The 21,357-nt window shown below is 36.2% G+C and overlaps 1 protein-coding gene across 1 annotated transcript; it reads right to left on the bottom strand.

Moving 5' to 3' along the window:
* Positions 1-333: 333 nt before the first annotated feature.
* Positions 334-8,621, bottom strand: yipf6 (Yip1 domain family, member 6). The gene is made up of 7 exons (XM_049029827.1): positions 8,520-8,621; positions 7,225-7,353; positions 6,837-6,915; positions 5,279-5,321; positions 3,977-4,102; positions 2,320-2,477; positions 334-2,098 (listed from the first exon to the last, which is right to left on the bottom strand). The coding sequence occupies exons 1-7, from the start codon at positions 8,550-8,552 to the stop codon at positions 1,977-1,979; spliced, it is 690 nt and encodes a 229-aa protein (XP_048885784.1). The 5' UTR covers positions 8,553-8,621; the 3' UTR covers positions 334-1,976.
* Between the last annotated feature and the right edge of the window lie 12,736 nt (positions 8,622-21,357).

Genomic DNA, 21,357 nt, shown 5'->3' with positions numbered 1-21,357 from the left:
GACATGCATCTTTGTCATTGGTAAAATAAACGCAATAAGCAACAAAAGAGTAGCAAAATATATAGCTACATTAATCACTAAAGTCGTGCTACATGTTTATCACATACATTGCTGTACTATATGTGCATCCTCATACATAATTCCCGACAGCATAGCGCTTCATTCGTTATTAGCAAAATCCATGTCTAAATCTAAAACCTATTTGGAAAACACTCTAAAAACAGAAATCTTACAGCTTTAAAGATACATGAAACCAGATGTGTCTTCTTCAAAAATTCCCATTGTACGCCGTACAACAGGATTATATGTGGTCACAGGAAAACACAATGCATATTAAGGCATTGCTTTATTGAGCATGGCTTTCAAAAAGAACTCACTTGCTCACCTCCATCAGCTTCTCACAAATATATTTTCGCATTTCATTCAAAGAGTGTGAAGATACCTCACCATAAAATTTCAGAAAAATTACAGAAAATCTGAGAGATGTGTAATTAGGGATCTGGGCGCAATTTAATAGTAACATGGGTTACCGTGACCTTGAAGGTAACAGGGAACAATACACAAAGGGCATTCAATTAATTCTGATGTCTAGGAAAAAAAGTGTTACATATATATATATAAATATAAATTCCTGTAGGGGCTAAACAAGAGTTTGGAATACGCCACTCCCCATTGTCGGAAATTGAACAACACCAGCTAATAACTAAATATAAATACTTCTGTAATGATTAAGAAATCATAAATATTAAACATGAATATACATTTGACAGACTACTCCTCAAATAGAACATAATCACATATGTACAGAAGTAACCTTCATTATATATACAAAAAATGTTACATACATAAACAATCTCAGATATATTTTTCATAAATATATCAGGCCTTCACCACTGGATTCATTTGTAAATTGTCTAGGAATAACATAGTATTTCGAAGCAAAGAGGAATGGACTGACTTTAATAAAAAACAGGATTCCTTGCAGAATGGAAAGTATGACAGACAGTGCTACACAACAACATATCTGTTAACAAACTGCGCCAAACTGCCGTTCGTGAAGGTTTTTTGCAGGGGTGCCTCTGGCGGCTGACTGTGTATCCTGACCTTTCATTCAGCCAACCTTTTAACTACTGCTTAAAAGTACGACTTGATTGAAAACAAATTCAGAGAAACTGGTACCATGTTAACCGCAAATTTAGCCAGCAGAGGAACATAGTGTAAAACTTTTTAATCATGCTGTCCTTGGAAAGCGAAGGACACATGTTTTGATGGTTAATCATAAAAGTAGCTGGCTTATGTTCCTTTCATTTGATAAGCATAAAAATATATATAAACTGAACCTGGATTATAAATTCCAAATCCTAATTGCTAAACCAAAAATGAACTGAAATTTGAGTCGTTGGTTACTTTTTGAAAAACGACCCATTTTGTCAACAACTAAACCAAGACTAATTATATGCTTCAATGGAACAAAAACCAGTTTCCACAGTGAGCTGATAAGAACAGCAATGGAAAAGCTCAGAATACAGTATAGGACAGTGCTGAGTTTATACACTTTTTTCTGTTTAATTAATTTGCAGAAAGGGGAAAAAATGACATTTAATTATTTTAGCGCTAAATCAAGCATTCTGAATTTTAGAAACAGCTCCTTTCAGCTTTATTCCAAACCAAGTTCCTTACACCAAGAATGGCACTTGTAGTGTTTCAACAAAACATAATTAACTTAATGGGAGGAACAAACCACGCCCAGTCATACCTTTAGCATAATACATCCACCAATAAGCATTCAGTTATGCCCTTAATACATCTGAGACATGCAAGTCTTTTTTTCTTTTTAATCTGGCTTTACAACCAGTCACATACCTTCTGCTCTCAATTAAGAAAAAAAAAAAGAGTGAGTTCAGCTGTTTTTAACTTCCTGCACAGAAAAGAGTCCAGCTTTTAAGTTTAAATAGAAGAAACCTTCAGGGCCCACTTCAAGAAGACGGCGAAAATGTAAGAATCATCCAACCAATGACAAAATAGAAGAGGAAAATGGGATACACCACCAGTGCTTTCCGGTTTGGAGGTTGGCTGTCCGCCAAGAAGGCTGTCGAGGCTGGAATAGAAGTGCATGGCAAGATAGCATTAAGGCCAAGTCATCTCCCCACTTTCGTTCAATTATGTATACGCTGCTTCTTCAAGCAAACCTTCACCGGCGACTTTCCAGTAGAGGAGGCACAACACCGTCACCTACTGGTTAAAGTGTGTAACTGTCTTTGTAATTCCGTGTCAGTTCACCAAATTTTTGACGGCGGAAGCTCAGGCGGCCAGACTCACCGAACGTGGACCAGCTAAACGAGGCGACCACCATGATGAGCCTGACTATGAAGCCGACAGTGCCAGACCCTACGAGCAGCACCAGTCTGCACACGATCATGGCCACGGTAAGGGGCAGGATGCAATACCCCAGCACACAGAGGCTCTGGAAAAACGAGCTGGAGAAAGACCAACATGCAAGAGTTTATTTATTTTATGGCACTTGTTTTAATGAAGCTGTTCCGTTCTGGTATGAGACTCATCAACCTTATGCAGGATTTAGTGCAGCTCTCATTCACCCATGGACTACGGCTGTACTCTTACTTATGCCATGTAAACTAGTAAAAATGAAGACTCCCCTCCAAAACATTAAATCATTGTAATGTATTATACAACACTGACTAATAATGATAAGCAGTAATAATATTAATCATTCTCATCATCAGGTCATACTTTTAAAGTCTAATAAAAAAAACATTATTATATGTTCCTTTTAATACTCCCTCGTCAATGATTTGCAAAGTAACATCTTTTTTCCCCATATGCATCTGGTACATGTCATATGATTAGTTACAGATGTGCTCTTTCTTAAACAGTCAGACGTAAATCAAACTTTTCTTTATGGCATAATAAAGTTTTATTTTATTTATTTCAGCTTTTTCCCCCTCCTAGGAGATTGGATGGGACTTAATTGGATTCTTCCTGGGAGTTGAGCCCGGAACTTTTTAGTCATATCGCTTTCCTTTGGTACCGTGTTGGTGTTTAGATTGTCGTCTCAACAGGAGTTGGGTTTTCTTAAGAAGGCTGCAGCTAAAATGATTCAAAGGCTATAGGGATTACAGATTTCGCTGGGCGCTCACCTTGCCCTAGCTGTACCACAATAACAAGCGAGATGGATTACAACAAGCATATAACACCTCAGGCTGATGGTTCTTAATAACAGCAGCATTAAACGTATGACAAGAAAAAGCCAATCGGGTTTCGCAGGCAACTGAAACAGTAAAACTTACAATCTGAGCTAACACACAAAAGACACTCTGCTATATACTTAATACAAAACATTGTAAATGATCTACAACCTCCGTCATGAAAAAACTATTTAAATATATAATTTTAAATATAGCTGTTATATTTATTGCAAAGAATTCTTTCAAAGGTTTACTAATTAAAGTTGACTGAATAATACACAAATGCGCTGCCACTGGATTTATTTGTAAAGATTTTAATCAAAATTTCAGGGTAACGGGGGGGTGGAATGTGGTTCAGAACATTAGGCCTGCAAGAGGAAGGTCAATGGCTGACATTCCTGTATTGGCAGAGTGATTCACAGTGGAGCTCTTTAGCGAGGCTCTTAACCCCCAATTACTCCACGGTTTAGAGTATCCTGCTTTCTCAAAAAAATCTGTCACTTTGGATAAAAGTGTCACCGACTTGCCTTCTATACCAGATGATAATACTTCTTGTCATTAATATGAGTGCAAATACACAGACATTCTTTAGTTTTCACGTATTCCGAATCTCCTATGAGACACAAACACAGAGGGAGAACAGACTCAGACATTTTTACAGCTTGTCTGGAGCAGTTTTCAGGGTTGAGGGTCTTCCTCAAAGACCCAACAGTAATATGATTATTCTGCTGGCCACGGGATATAAAACATAAGTCTAAGTCAGTACTTACATGGTACCACCAAGCAGTTTGGAGTTCAGTGTTATAACAACTGAGCCAAACCAGATGATCACGAAGACCTCCGCAAACTGTGGCCCGCCATCATCTTTACTGTCTGCAGAGCCTCCCTGCAACATGCTGCCAAACAATTCACATGGACGTCAATGATAACGTCTTGAACCGACACCAGAAATTCATATACGTTTCATTTTTTTCCCCATAAAAATTCACAGACACATATTCAAAAAAACAGAACTTTACTCAGGATACAACTAAATCTTGATTGCATATAAAACACGAACAGCACACTCTCAAATTTTGTTTTGTATTTGTTGGCTATTTTTTTCAGCTCAGGTTTATATACCTTCAGATGCACTTACAACAGTAGACAGGACAGGTGAGGTGGGTAGAATTTTGTGAATATCTTTTTTTTTTTAAAAAAAGAAAGCAAATTATCGTAAAAAAAAAAAGATTAACTATATCACTCAAAGCCCCCACCACCGGATCCTGCAGGCACCCCTGTATAAGGGGGGGTGAAGCCTAGCTTGTCAGTAGATGGGGAAATCAGACCACGGATGTTGTGGAAAATTGATCATCTACTGGTTGATTTTTAATGCATGCTAACAAATGCTGTTTCACTGGTCAGTCAGCTTGCAAACCCACTTCTTGGCCTTATAAGTGAACAAAGAAGGCTTTTCTGGAAAATGTTATGCTACAATGACACTCATGAAACTCTCATTACAAGGAACCCAGTACTACAGAACGGCATAAAAACAGCAGTGAGAGTCATGGTCACAAACACAAAGAGTATATAACTAAACCATCATCTTTCTGATAAATGAATTGCTAGAATGCATGTCAAGAAAACAGTAATATGACTCTCAGTGTAAGGAAATCAAGTAGTAATTTTTAACTCCCTCAAATCTTTATTTTGCTTACATAAAGGTTATTTCCTTGGTTGTGGAGCTGGAACCCAAATAAGCCACCCGTACAGCCCATGCCTTAAAGGTGAGTGACCGTTTCTGTAGCCTCTCTTATTCAGCTTGCCATTTTTGGAGTGCCCTTCACCTTTAATTGGACTGATGGCCAACCGTGTAATGGACATACGTTTCATTTTTACGCAACAACAAACTGACCTTTCAGTTTGATCTAAATTAAAATATCAAGTCTATTAATATTAAGTCTGTTAAGACTTATTATACCATGATCTGCCAGCTCTTTAAGAGAAAAATCTGTAAAAATATTCTGTCCTTATGTATTGGTTTTACGGTATAATCTATGCTGAAATAAATGTGTGTGTATAAGCAAACTTACAGAGCCAAGGTAACACAAAGGAGTAGCGGACCCCACAAATCCCCTAAGAAAAGAAGAAAAAAAAGCACAGACAGGTTACTAACATTTAAATGTTCCCTTTTGCAGTTGACATAAAACCAAAAAAATAAACCCTGCCAATCACTTTCAAGCACATGCAAAACTTAAAAGGCAAACTTGTACGGATTCCAGACAGGGATGCTGACATGTACTTATTTTGATGTGAGCAAAGCAGTTTTTATACTTTATATAGAGTTACTACTTTGCCAAGGATAAATCTTGGATGAATCTTGAATGAAACAAAATGTCTCATTTCACAATGAGCATATGAACACAGTTTGACAAGTCTTACAAATCAGTAATTACTTGGAAAGCTTGTATTTTCTTTGGTGAGCCGGACATGTGATTTTTGTAAAAAATTATATGCTGGAGAGCACTTATGCATTTAAAAAAAAAAAAGGCAACTATGATACAAATTAGATTCATATTTAATAATTCTAATGACCACGTGTCAAAAACTGTCGCCTTAAGCACAAGACGGGAGTGAAGCTGAAAAAAATTTATTAAAATACAGAAACTGAAACATTTAAATAGAGGAAACATAAGGTGATCTGGAATGATTCATATATGTGCATTATGATATAACAGCTGAACTGTCGGTATCTCATTCTCATGCATTCATCTGCATACAGACATTTTCACATTTAGAGGACCGGACAAAATCAAGAGCTGGGCCAAAACGTTTTCTGCCAAAAACACACTATGTGAATGTATTTACTAGTCATGTTTAGTCTTAACGAGCACCTAATGTGATGAGCAATAGGTAGCTGATATTTCCAATTAAATATGATTTGATAGATTTAAGTACATTTAGGTTGCTCTCCTGCTGTATAATTTTATTGTTTTTTAACAGGATTACAGCTGATTAGGCAGCCCTTCAGTCTTAAGAAAAATGAGAAAAACTGTGCAAGATCTACCACAAGAGCAAAGGCAACTAAGTCAAGCTAATGACCAGTTTGCCCAGTCTCTAGGTGTCAAGCTTGCATGGAATTTGTATGGGATAATTTGGACAGAAGATTTAAACCGAAACAACTGACAAATATACTACGCTAATGAGAACTACCGAAAATGACATGGGAGTACATGTCAGTGATTTACTGCTGGAACTCGCTAAATGAATGTTTGTGAACAGGTGATGCAAATGGTGGCTGTTTTAGGCGATCCAAGATTTAGAGCACACCGCATTAGTATTCCTTAAAATTTGTTTAGTGTCTGATTTACATTATACTTTCAATTATCATATTTGCATATACACACATAGATATGTACATTTCTTTTTTTCTTTTTACTTCTGTATTTACTGCAAGTCAAACAACGGCCAAGAAATGAAGCCATTTCACAGAAAATAGCAAACAGTAAATCACCATAATGTAGCACCAATTTTTGTGTTATTGCTTACATTTAACTCTTTCATAATCGCCAATACGTTAGATAAAGGTAATCTATAATTCAACTGCAGAATTCATGTAAATGATAAGCATCAAAATCAGTTCATACTCACAATCTCGTAATAATGCTGAGCTTTTTCTGGGATACATTACATGAACAAACTTCTTTCCCACTGCTTTCAAATCCCTGAGCTGCAGAGAGAATACAAATCAAATTGCATATGCTACTCTATGTTTGTTTATTTCACAGATTAGAATTAACATACAATATTATTGGAAGACCTTTTTTTTGGTTTAACTAATTAACTGTGTTAAATTTAACTCATGAAGAGCAAGATGGGGTAGGTGAAAAGAATTTCCCCACGGGGATCAATAAGGTATCATCATTCCTTTTCATCGCTTCATTTCATTTACCCATTAACACATGAACATACAGATTTATTATCTATTAATATGAACTTTTAGTGATGATGTGTTTAAAAAAAGATGCTGGTATCTTACGATTGTCTCCTTAACAGGCTCATCGAGTGTAGAGTAGACATCATCCTGTGATGAAGAGCCAACAGGAACAGTGATCTCCCCCTCAACGGGGATGTCTTCTGAAATGGAAACATCAGAAAGCCCTGCAAACTGCAAAGAACCACAGTGGACTTAATGTACGAACGCAGTTTGAATGCTAAAATCTGAATAAAACATGCACTTTCGGAATAAAACACATCCTTCTTTATGCTGAGATGCCTTTAAACATTTTGCATACTTTTTAGCATCCATGATGCTTTTCTTCAAATTTTTATTTAGTTTTTGGTCAAAATGTATGGCTGTTGACTATTTATTTCTGCCACTTCTGTTTATTGTACAACTCTAATGTTAATTCAACATTTTTGTATAATCTGAAATTAAACGGTATGGTGACCGAACAAAAGAAAATTATTTTGTCCATCATAAATAGAAGTTCAAACATCGTATTTCCCACATAAAATGCAGCAGCAAAGGAACTGTTTAACAAATATATTTAAATTAGTCACTAAAGATATAATTTGAGGTATGTTTAACGCTGGGTTCATACGAGCACAACATAAACATTTCAGAAATACAGCCTGAACCACTGATTACGATATTTAAAGATGATTCTTAAAGATAATGCAGGCTCGGGGAATACACCACGACAGTAGCCGTTTAATCCTGGCCCTGTAGAAATACATGCTACACAAAATGAAGAAGAGGTAGAGTATTTGTTCTATACTAAGAAAAATGTACAAGAAGCAACAAAGGTAACTTGGATGGCTAAAAGCCTCAAATATGTTTTTCAAGGTATCAGTAAAAAAAATACTACTAAAGATAGAAAATAATCATAAAATCATAATATGTATTTTTGCTTTTTTAACCAAGAAGGAAACATACCCTAATATCATCATCATCATCATCATCATCATCATCATGTCCATCAAATCTACTCACTTGTATAACATTTACTTATACTATATCAGCGGAATCTGATTTGTGAGTATATGTTTACATTATCAACGACTAGTTAATGATATATATCAAATATACATCAATTATTTCTGCAAATATAAACTGATAACTTAAAATTGTCATTAGTTGGATAGTTACCCAGCCGGGTAACTAGCTAAACATCTAAACACATAGTCCAACATCGGAAAGAATAGTCTAATTTTCAGCAATTCTTGTGTTCAACGGCCAGCATTACAATGTGAATAGGCTACTAATCTAATCAATACATTTTTTTGCCATCCAAGAAACCCAATTAAATTCATTTTAGAGTTTTCTCTTACCAGGGGTTTGTTAGAGTCATCCACTTCCGCCATCTTTACTCATGAGCGACGTGGAAACAAACAGTAGACGTCATCAAAACGCGACCGACCTCCGCCTCGTCTTCCCAGCGCCTGTTAGCGCAGTTGTTGCCTTACAATAAAAACAGTGGGTGAGCTTAGGAGTCACTAAGAGGCAGATTTGCACCTAATTTCATTTTATTATTTTTACACTATTAACGAGCGCAAGACATTGCTAAAATAAAACAGTTCTTCTATCCCGTTATACAATAAAACTTTACTTGTTAATACACAGATGGGTAGTTTTTTATACAACTTCATCCGAAATGGCAGATGTAAAATGTAACAGAAGTGCTTTACTGCTGTGAAAAAAGTCAGCCGTTGAAATTCATGTGCGCAGACTGTTTGTAGCTGGACTGCAGTTAGACAAAGTGCTGACTATAACCGTTCAGTTAATGAAATAGTTTATTGTATGCTCAAGTATATACCTGTTATCGCTAAAAAAAAATGTGAAGGATGTATTCAACATGCAAAGACATAAATGGGCACCTTGAAACATTTTATTCGTATTATCCTTGGGGTGTTCATTTACATCCTGTGTATTAACAGCAAACAAAAGCTATACAAATGCAACAATAATAAAATACACAATCCAAATTGTGTAAAAAAAATACAAGTTCACAGCCGAATCCAAACAGTTTGTTAAGTCCAGTTTCTTGTGCAGTTATGCTTCTTGGTGTAAATTGCCCATAATGTACAATTGTGAGTGTGCATGTGTTCCGTAATGAACTAGCGTCCCGTTCCATTGCCTTGTGTCCTGTGCTTCTGGGATAGGCTCCAGCGTCCCATCTGCGACTCTGAGCAGTTTGACGATGGGTGAACATTTTATGCATAATCATTACTGTAAATTGGATACCATAAGCATTACTTAAATATTACATGCATTTATTTGTGATATAAGAGTTTTATATGAATATATTATCTTCCCGTAGTTAAGTTAGTTTAGTAAAACTACTTAAGCTACCATAAAATTACTAATACTTCTAAATTTTCTATTATTTTCCTTTATTTGTTTGGCATTGGGCAGAAAGGAGACTTTTACTACAACCAGATGAAAAATGAGAGTGTGATACACATTTGTTGAAATTTCAGTGTTAAGTTTAGGGAGAAATATCATTCAGCTTTATATATTAAATTTATATAATCATAATCAGATTTATTAGGCAAGTCTGATAAGTCACGAAGGTGCGGCATGGTGGTGCAGTGGTTAGCACTGTTGCCTCACACCTCTGGGACCCAGGTTCGAGTCTCCGCCTGGGTTACATGTGTGCGGAGTTTGCATGTTCTCCCCAAGTCATCGTGGGGTTTCCTCCGGGTACTCCGGTTTCCCCCCACAGTCCAAAAACATGCTGAGGCTAATTGGAGTTACTAAAATTGCCCATAGGTGTGCCTGTGTGAGTGAATGGTGTGTGAGTGTGCCCTGCTATGGGCTGGCCCCCCGTCCTGGGTTGTTCCCTGCCTCGTGCCCATTGCCTCCGGGATAGGCTCCGGACCCCCCACGACCCAGTAGGATAAGCGGTTTGGAAAATGGATGGATGGATAAGTCACAAAGGGAATTTTGTTCCCTTTTTTTGTTTTGTTTGGCAGGGTTTAAAGATAAAAATATGGAATACAAACATAAGACTTAAATGCACATCAGATTTAAATTTTGTTCAAAGAAATGATGCGAATGAAGTAGTGCTGTATATTGTAAGAATTCAGGCCATTCCCTAAACAAAGCATTCGATTTTTTAAAGATAGGCCTGGTTTTGTTGTCTTTTTTCTAGCACATTGCTGCCATCTACTGTCCATGAAAGTACTTAAAATGTAACAATGTAACTTCTTGATGAAGTTCAGATGCATAATTTCAAAAATTCAAGTAATATCGAGCACATTGTCGTATATGTGCCTGAAATTGGAAGGCTGGCTGGTAGAATGATTATATCACCACTGGGCCCTTCAGAAAAGCCCTTAATCCCGGAAACTGCTCCAGGAGTGTTGGATAAATGGCTAGACCCTCACTCAAGCTTCGATCTGACCAGTATATGTCTCTGTGTCTCATAGGAGAGCAAGATTTCATTGTATTTGCTCCCTGTACATTGACAATAAGCACATTCTTTATAGATATATTAGGCTATATAATTACCTGGTAGTTCAGTAGGTTTTACTGTGGCCTGATAAATCTCGGCTGTGGATTTGATTTCTCCTCCCAGACCTGGCTATACGGAGCCTCCATTTTAATTAAGATTAACCTAAAAAGAATTTACCGAACTGGTGTCACCTCAAAGTTTATATTAAACTTTAAATTAAACTCCATTAAATTAATATGATTTACATAGGGTTTTCATAAAGTTTATTATTTTAATGAAGTATATACAGTTCTTGCTTAAAACCATTTTACCTTTACATACAGGGCCATACCTGTCAGAAAATTAGATATTAAAGCACTTGGAGACGAATTTGAAATTCTAACAATAAAGCAGTTTACTGAAATAAATAAATTATTAAGTTTATATTATAGACACTACAATAGCTTAAACACATAGGGCCTAAAATCATTCATCATGGTTTAATGATAAATCATTTTGGTTTACATGATTAGAACTCATTTTACCTGCAAAACAAAACAACATACTGTAAAAACAAATGCACTTTCCCAGCTCTGTATATAATGTCCTTATAATACAAAGTAATAGCTATACACTTGGCTATTCAAATCTAATAAGGTCAGCACAGTGGTTTTACACCTCCAGGACTGGGGATTTGGATCCCGTCTTCCTTTTGTGTGGGTGGAGTTTGCATTTTCCGCTTTTATTCAGGCTTTCACTGGCTATTCTGTTTCCCTCCTACAGTCCAAGCAACGGCAAGCAAATCAGTGATTTGGCATCTCCGAATTGCCTATAGTGGGTGACTGTGCTTGTGAGCATGTGTATGTGTGTGGGTTCTGCGATGGAACGGCATCCAGCCCTGAGCTTCCTGGGATGGGCTTCGTGACTCTGTACTGGGCAAACATTTGGAAGCTGGATGGATACACTCCATATCTGACACATAAAAATATTGCTTTTAGACATGTAATTGAAGAGTAATATTTAAGCAAGTGCTAAACATTTTTAAAACTGCTGGTGGCATGAGAAACAAATCCCCCAATAACCGTTTAAGTGTACTGAGTGATGGTGTACGCCGAGTATTGAAGAACTAAGAGAATAAACCCAAGTCTTTACAGAATGGTAAAGATGCAGCAAATAAGTATATATCCTGAAAAAGAGGATCTGCACGAACCCAATGTGTGGAAGGTAGGTCTTTCATCAGTACGGGGTATTTCATTCATCTATAAGAAATGACATCTTTGCTGATTACTTATGACACAATAAAAACTGTCCTTGGCTACGCTTGAGTGTCTGCTGAATGTACCTCTTATTTCAGTGAAAGGCACAAGCCTGCTTTTAGCGAACAACTTCACTGTGTAACCAACCCTGCTCCTCTCCTATCACTTTAAATATCTCAGCTTTTCTACCTTCATTTTCACAATAAGGCAGGTACCAAGTAGATAAAATAAACCTTACCCAGCCAATTTGTTTAAAAGTTGAACTGAGCAGTCATTACTTGAATACTTGAAGAAATTAGCATTGTGATGTATTTGTAGGTAGAGCAATTGTCTTCAGTTGCAAAGCAGGAAAACTGGTTAGCGGATGGATGGATGGATGGATTCATGGATGGATGGAATTTACAAGTTAGTGAAAATTTTGCTAACACTATGAAAATGCTTTCATTTTTATATTCACTGCAGGCTTTCAGATAAATGTTTTTCAGTTTCTAGAATTTTAATTAAATTCAGTTCATACTTGTTGCATTGGTTGATTTCCATTGGTTTATCTATTTATATGGAGAGAATGAAGCTGTTTACAGAGCCTTCCAAGATCAGGCAGTTTACCTGGAGAATCAGTGTACTTCGTGCTCAGTCTTGGAAGATTGCACTGTACATGCTTTGGAATGTACATTGTTTTCGTGAAACGGCAGCTTAGTTCTGGGAACAGTTTCATGTTCACTTATATTAAACATTAAATTTAAGTGCCTGTACACTTCAAGAAAGAACAAGTAGACCTACCTCAAAAAATCCAATTTCCAGTCTTTTTCCCTCCTTGCAGCGGAATATCAAAAATTGATAATAACAAATAAACCACTGGGTTAACTATCTAGAGCAAATTTCTGCAATTAAGAGTTGGCCAACATATTTCTGAGGACAAATTACACACTAACCATAAACACCACTACTTTCTCATTTTAGTGTCCGACTTCCTGAAACCTTCAGAATCCCACGGATATGTGCAAACACGTGCATCTCATATTGAAATTTACGTTATTTTGTTTTTGGTCCTGTTTATGTTATACATATGTTACAATATAATCAATCTTTCTCAAGCATAAAATTCTGAAACTTTCTACAATTGATGACAATTTACTTAAAGCAGTCATGTAAATGTATTACAGTTACCTTCATAACGCATTATAATGCATTCTTAAAGTATTTTAAACATGGCTATAACTATTTATAAAAAGAAATAACACATTACAGCCATGGTTATTATGCATTTTGAAAGCTCTATGAAGCTGTCATCTATGATGCATTATATCTTGCACTAAATACCTTCATAATGCACTATAGTGGTCAATATAAGAATTAACAGTGCTTTGTACTGCATTATGAAGGTATTTATAGTGCATTATAGATGAGAGCTTCATAGAGCATTCATAATGCATAATAAACATGGTTTAACATGTGTTATGCCTTCTTATTACTATTCATAGCCATGTTTATGAATGCATTATAATGCATTATGAGGGTACGTATAATGCATTTTTATGACTGCTTTAAATAAAGTGTCACCCAACAATTTCCTGGAAAGTCAGGCAGTTTTTCATTCCAGTCTATGCTCGCTTATTCAAAATCCAGAAACGATGTGAATTCACCTCATGGTAAGTGGGGCACTGTTGTATGGTCTGTGAAATCTTATCTTTTGTCTGTCTTGAATTTCAGTATTTCTTGTTTCCTTTCGTATTTCAGTGTAGAAAGTAAATCTTTCCTGATCTGAGATTTAAGGGGTTATAAAAAGGACTAATATCATACCCAGGAACAGTAAGTGGAACCTTTCCTCTAATGGCACATGTGCATATTTGCTCAATATCAGAGTCGGCGGTAACATCCAGATAGGTGTGTGGTAAAGATCCTTACCAGTAATATAGGCAGCTGAGCCAGCATTAGGTTTATTAGGGTGACATAAAGCACTATTCAGAGTTACTATAGAATTAATTTTATACTTTGGAGTATAATTCTACTTATTAATTCATGCAGCAGTGTAATTTTATTTCAGGCTGACATTCTATACACTTGATGATACTCTAGACGATACAGTATTTGGAATTAAAGCAGAAAATCCTTGAGGAACCTTGGAAGGCTTTCAAATTTAAACACAAAATAATATTGCTATTTCTCAGAGTTTCATCACCAGTGTTCAGGTGTGTTTAGAGCCAACAATTGCATTGGTAGCCATCAGCCATTGGGCGAGATTCCATTTTATTCTGCTTCACCTGTGGTTTATCATGTTACAAGACTTCTCTGCGCTGACCAAGTGCAGCTCCCCTTGGGACAGCTTTGATTACTTTAACCTGCTAACTTTCTTTCTCGTTATAACTGTGCGAAGTTTTGTGAAGCAGGAAGTGTTACCAAAAATGCACCATTTTCCATATTATTTAACACATGCATGATGTAGCTTGTTAATACAGTTATTCTGCCAGATTTCTTGGCCCTTATCATGACATAACATGCAGCATCGATGCTGCTGAACAAGCCTTCACTGTTATCCTTCCTTAGCACCACCATGCCATTCTGGTTCTTAGTTGCCTCAATGGACCCAGTGCGCCCACAAAATTGTTCCCAAACTTCAGTTGCTATATAAAGCATTTGGCGATTGTGTTCAGACACAAATACAGATCTAAATACAGCGTATGGTATGTGCATGTCCACCGAGCCTTTGGTGTTTATGCTATGACAGCAGACCGGTATAAAAACAGAAGAGTAACAGTATCCTTGTAGAATTTTGTCTGGTATCCCTGTACATGCACCAGCATTTACATGGCACTAAATGAACATGATTCCAATTTGGTTATGGCCATATTTTGTATGCAATGTAAGCTGGAGAATCTACGATCTCAAAAGAAGCACCGGGCCTTGTCTATGAACGTACGCATTAGCAGAAAGTACTTCTTTCTGAGTTACTTCTGAGTTGCGCTCTGCATGTGGAACGATTCCCAGTGATGAATGAAACTTAAACCTCTCCATGAATTGCAGAGATGGCAGGCCTGTCGTAGCCCTAGGCCCAAAAACATTCAGATAACACAGATATGCCTCATTTGTCATGGTTGGCGGTAATGTTTTTCCGACTGAGTACGCAGCTAATCATTAATAACTCTTGCCTGTCAACTTGGGAAGTCACAAAGGTAGGTTTTCCCATTGAAGCCTTTCTCCATCATAACAAGCTTCAATGGGTACCTCAACTTTGTAATCGTGATTTCACCACGGTAGTGATCAAGAAAAGCAGCCAAAAACATTGTACTTCTCCATCTCTTTTACTTCTTCCATGCTACAGAAATGCCAGCAGTGAGCAGGGCAATGAAACTCTCCTGCTCATGAGTGCTTGACATCCTGACGCCTTGCTAAACCCAGGCTATAGTAAACACATTACATGAGAGTTTTGCCTCACTGCTTTCTTCCATTGGGTCAACCTCAGCTGCGTTTGGGTGTGAATTTAGCACTCTCTGTCACAGCCAGTAGGGTTTTTCCTGTATGCTGGTGTTGATATAAATATCTCACTAACCAGGCAGTGTATTCCTGTAATGGCAAGAACATTATGTTACTCATGTAAACCTGGTTAGCAGAAAATGATCTGGATGCATTCTATGTTGTCAGCGACGGTAGCTTAATCGTGGTGAATAAATAATGATTTTTCTTTTTTAGCCTGGTGTGGTGAAGTAGTATGTTTCATGTTTTGCTTACCAAAACATGTGAGCACACATATATAGCAAATATGTTGGTCAAAAATATTCTTTATCAAAACTTTCAAGTGCACTCTTTCAACTCTCACAAAAACAACTGAATTCTAAAAAAAAAGAAAAACTACTCTTATTTCTTTCAGAAATTATTGGAAAGTTGTGATCTGGATGGATACTGAGCTGACATTTGCACAGTATTGAGAGAAAGGCTACGGGTCGGCAAACAATCTTCCTTAATTCGCATCCAGATATAGATCCCCATGTTTACTGTGGTTGGAGTGTATATCAAATGATATTAATCATCTGTAATAATGTTTTAATATTGCATGTGATATAATGAGGATTTTCTGCTTCGGTTTTCTGTTTTGCAGATCACAGCTGTAGCTGAAAGTTTCATGCAAATCTCTGAGAGCATTTTACCATCATTTAGGCTGCCATTTACATTTTAATTTCAGACAAGGCAAGGGGTACCCAACCGGAATCATAACGTGACCCACATTCAATAAGGATAATGTATTGCATGTCTGTTTTATGGATACAAGAAATTATAGTAATAGCTGGAACAAAATATGAATAATTAATATGAGTACTTGCTGAAATGTCGCAAAGCTCATTGGCTTGTCAGTAGATAATTATTGTGTTTGTTTGCTGATGTTGAAGGTGAAGTAAAGTCTGTTTAAGATTGGGTAGACAGGATCATCTGGTATTGTTCTTGAGTTCTTTATTGCTCCAGATAGTTTTTTGGTGTTTACAAAAATGCTTTTCATTTTTAAATTGGCTTTAGTGCTGCTTTTTTAATAAATCGATAAACACACAAACATCACGTTTTTGGGGGGAGTGTGGAACTTTTGGTTGCATTTCATCAAATCTATCACCTCTGGTTTAGTTCCCTTCCGGAAAATATCTCACCACAATATAAAGTTGTTCTGTTACGGGATGCATGATATATCATATAAAAGCCTAAATAAATCTGCAGTTCTTTCACGGAATGGCCTGTATTGATCATTGTTTAACTTTAGAAAGTTGTTCAGTAGATGAATCTAAATATCTAAGAATTATCAGTAAATCTTTATGGTATCAAAGAGCTTTTCAAAAGTCAATATGATGTTGATTAACGTTCATAAAATTGGTCTTGTCATTGTTAATTAAATTGCACAAAGTGTAATATTATATGAAAATATACATTTTACTGAAATTGATGAGAGCCACACACTGAACTGAATAGACAGGACATCTGAAAGTGTAATAATGGTATTTTTTTCTGAGGCTTTCATTTGTTTTCTATTTTACATTCATTGTTTATGGTCTCGAGGGTGATGCATGTGGTGAAGCAGTGGTTAGTCTGGTGCTTCACACCTCTGGGATTGAGGTTTGGGTCAATGCCATGATTCTGTGTTTGCATATTGTCCCCGTGTTGTTGTGGAGTTTTCTCCCCACAGTTCAAAAAGCGTACTATGGTGAATTGGAGTTACCAGATTGTCCATAGGTGTATATTGTGTGTGTGCCCTGCTTTGGGTTGGCACACCATCGTGGGTTGTTCATGTCTATAGGCTCCAGACCCCGTTGATAAGGGATAGGCAGGTACAGAAAATTGATGTTTTTGGTCTCTCAATATCTACAGAAAATTCTGTAGTATATTTTTGTCCTTTACTGATGTATTGGAGAAATAAAATATTTGGTCAGAAACACCACCCACAAAGTAATACAAATAAAATGTATTATTAATTAGGTGACTACAGAATGGAGTAAGAGAGCGAGCTTTATATCAAATCATCAAAACTTATATTAGTTTAAAATTCTCAAAAGGGTACATATTTACACCTAAGACTTCCCAGTTAATATGAGAATGGAAAAAAAATCCAATGCATTTGAGCTGGTGATTATGCATCAGCAAAACAACTATTGTCTGAACTCATGAAAAAATGGTCTTTGGTAATTAATAAGTATGTGTACCAGAGAATGGATTATAAATGGATTATCACATCATTGTTGCTCAGGGTTGCTTATATTTAAATGCACATTTCCATGCAGTAATGTTGAGTGCAAATGAAATAGAAGACAGATTATTACACTAATTTTGCATTGTGCCAAACAACATGTGACAAAATTTCAGCTGTTTCCTTAATGAAGAAAATGTTATATAGGGTCAGTGAAGCCTACAGAGAGGTGTGGTAAGTGCACCCTAGTGATTAAACAATAACAAAAAAGTAAACCAGATTCAATGCTTACATGACTAACAGGTTATGTGGCTTTCATCTGCAGCTACTTACTTGCTTATTGTTGCTGAAACACTTGCCAGCCAAACGGAGACTGTAAGCCGCGCCAAGGTATTATATGTGACTTTTCAAAAAGAACCACCTGCACACTTACCGGATGCCCGCAGGTTGGGAGCGGCAGCAGAAGATAGTCTGGAACTAACTTTCTTGAATGGTGTTTGTGTGGCCTGTAGAGTAGGTAGATGTTAAGAAAGGGGCTTGGTGGAGAATCTTGGAGGAGCTCACCCTGATTTTGAAGCTTTCATGCAATTATATGCAACCCAGCACTGTGTCACTGGTCTGTGGGTATAAAACAGAAAGATAAAATATATGTATATGAACAATTACTGTAAATGAATAAGTACAAAAAAAACAGACAGACACAGACAGACAGACAGACAGACAGACAGACAGACAGACAGATAGATAGATAGATAGATAGATAGATAGATAGATAGATAGATAGATAGATAGATAGATTCAATGGAGCAAGTGATTCATTAATAAGCTGTCCTTTTAGTAGGCTTCCGTTTAGAGTTTTACTGCTGTAATTTACCAGCTTTCTTTACTATACTCTGGCAAAGGTCATTGAAGGCAAAACACTGACTTTACTTACTGACATCTTTCATTTATTAATAATGAGGAATGAAGTGTTCCAGAAACATTGAAGGCTTTGTGCTTACAAGCTAAAATAAAACCAAAAAATAAATAAAAAATTAATTTAACATTGCAAGTTATTGTTTTATAATAACAAACAGTGACTTTCTGAAAAAATAATGAAATAAAAATACAAGCCAAAGAATTCAACAAAGGTTCCAGTGAGTTCTGTGGTGTCAATGAGATTCACTGACAGTGTGTAATAATTTTGTTAGAATTTTACATCCATCTCTCCATCCATCCATCTGTTCGTCCGACCAAGATGCTCCACTCGCCTACCTTGTTGGGTCGCCTCAAACTGGGACCCAAGAGCTAGCATGCATCAGGTGACAAACCAGCCCCAATTATAGATGCCTTTATAATGCATTATAATGGTTGGTATAAGCATGTAGGATGCTTTGTACTACATTATGAAGGTATCTATAGTGCATTATAGGGGAGAGCTTCATAAGGCAGTCATAATGCACAATATACATGGCTATAATGTGTTATGCCTTTTGATTAATATTTATAGGCATGTTTATTGTTTTATTAATGCATTATTATTTGTTAAAGGTAATTAATAAATATTACTAAAAACATGGCCTTCAGTAAAGTGTTACCGAAAATATTTTATTGCATGTGATAAATACTGAACTTATGTAATTATGGGGGAAACATTTTTTAATGGAGCCACGGTGTTTTTGGATAAACAGTTGGAACATTGAAGGATTTTTTTTCTTGAACTATGCCAATTAATCTCTTTTAATTACCCTTTAACATTAATTTTAATGAATGTTCCTTTCATTTTGTTGAAAAGCACGATGTAATTTATTTACTATGAATTATAGGGCCAAATATTACGGAGGAAAGTAATTAGTTTTGTACCTTTTCTAATTATCAATAAGTAATATATGCATTTTCTTTCCTGGAATAATTGTTGCATAAAAATAAGAAAATGTGAGCATGAACAAATAAAACAGCCGAAGAAATCGGCATTCAGGGACTTCGAAGGGCTAACATCAGAAATAAGAAAACTGAGAATCAGCTTAAAACAGAAATGCCATTCTGAAGCTGTAACTCACTGAGACGATCATGGCCGCATTTTACGACCCCTTAGAAAGCTTTCAGGAGCTGGTGTCTTACAGAGGTGGTTTTGACCTTTCAGTAAGTAGCTCTTCTGGTGGAGTTGTTTTTCAACTTCGACACTTTTGGGGAAAATGAGCTGTAGCAGAGGATTTGTTGTTGTTTTGTTTGATATATATCAGTGGCAGCTGGTGGCTAAACAAAAAAAAAATGAGGAGGTAAGAAGATAATACATTTTACGTTACAACAATATTGAATTTCTCCAAAGAAGAGAGAATATTGTAGTAATGAGTTATTTCAAACTTACTTTTCTCTCAAAAATAGAAGAGCTCTTCTATTTTAATATCTATAATATAAATTCACAGTGACGTTTGATAGTATGTTTCACACATCGATCGAATGATCTTATCATTAAGCAAAGAAAATTTTTTTTTACATTTGTATTCATTAACAAGACACCTTCATGGAGGAGAAGTTCATATGTAATTGTATACATTTTATGTGCTGCCAGATACTCTTTACAAGCCATGGCTACAAGCAGACATTCTTCAGTTACACATCAATCTCTTATATCTTCATTTTTTCCGCCCATTACTACATGTAGGACTGTTTCAACTGCTCCACATTTGTGTGCCCTGTCAAAATATTTCTATTGGGCTGACGCTTAGACTTTGACTCAGCAATTACTGAAGAAAATTGCTTCTTCTTAATCCATTCTTTTCTAAATTATCTGGAATATTTGTGTTAAATGTCATACCGAAACATTGTTTCAAGGGCATGACCTGCAAAATATGTTGGCATGATTAAGAATTCATGCTTCCCTCACTAATGACATTTCTTACAATTCCAAAGACTAAGAGCGAGTGTGAACCAATCCCAGCCATTCCTGAGATCTTAAGCATGTGTGTAGTACTTTGCCATTAGGCTGAAATATCTTTTTTTCTTTTCTTTCCTTTGATATGACTTGTTGCGGTTATAACTGAATTTCAATTAGTTTAATTTTTATATAGTAGCCTTCCTAACACTGTTGTCACAAAGATCTTAAGAAAAGTGATGGAAAAACTTAAGGCCATGTTTTTAGTAATTTACAAACGCATTCATAATGCATTATAATGCAATCATAAAGCATTATAAACACGACCTAGCTATTTATAAAAAATATATTACAGCCATGTTTATTATACATTACGAATACTTTATGAAGATCTCATCTTCAATGCATGATAAATACCTTTATAATGCATCACAAGGCATCCTTATACCTACCATTATAATGCATTATAAAGGTATCTACAGTACTTTATAGATGAGAGCTTCATAAAGCATTCAAATTGCATAAAACACATGGCTATAATGTGTTTTGACTTTTAATAAATATTTGTAGGCCTGTTTATAATGCTTTATGAATGCATTATTGTTGCTTATGAATGTGTATATAAATTACTAAATCCCTGGCCTTAAGTAAAGTGTTACTAAATGACATAACAGGCAATGGTAGCATTAGTTAAAATGGCAAGTGAACAAAAGTCAAAAGACAACAGAGGAGATTAAACAAAACTCCCTGGTATAATACCAGGGATACAAGGGATACTAGGTCAACTGGTTTCTCCCCCCCCCAGCAGGAATTCTAACAATTAACAGGCTAAAAAAAAGTGTCTGTTGTTCATTAGTGCTACCGTCAGATCTGCAGGTCATCATGCCATCGTCAGTCCCCTATTGACCACCAGTTCCGTCTGTAGTTTTCTACATCCAGTTGATGTCCACCCCAGGCATTGTGT

The sequence above is a fragment of the Brienomyrus brachyistius genome, chromosome 10 (assembly GCF_023856365.1).
Source record: "Brienomyrus brachyistius isolate T26 chromosome 10, BBRACH_0.4, whole genome shotgun sequence".
NCBI lineage: Eukaryota > Metazoa > Chordata > Actinopteri > Osteoglossiformes > Mormyridae > Brienomyrus > Brienomyrus brachyistius.
Note: the sequence above shows the minus strand (reverse complement) of the source record. Positions and strands in the feature narration are given on the sequence as shown.

Coding starts and splice junctions, on each gene's coding strand:
- yipf6 (XM_049029827.1), bottom strand. CDS start 8,552: ATGGCGGAAGTGGATGACTCTAACAAACCCCTG. Junction 5,322..6,836: donor CTCAGCATTATTACGAGATT/GTGAGTATGAAC, acceptor TTCTTTTCTTAG/GGGATTTGTGGGGTCCGCTA. Junction 2,099..2,319: donor GTTTAGCTGGTCCACGTTCG/GTGAGTCTGGCC, acceptor CTTCTATTCCAG/CCTCGACAGCCTTCTTGGCG.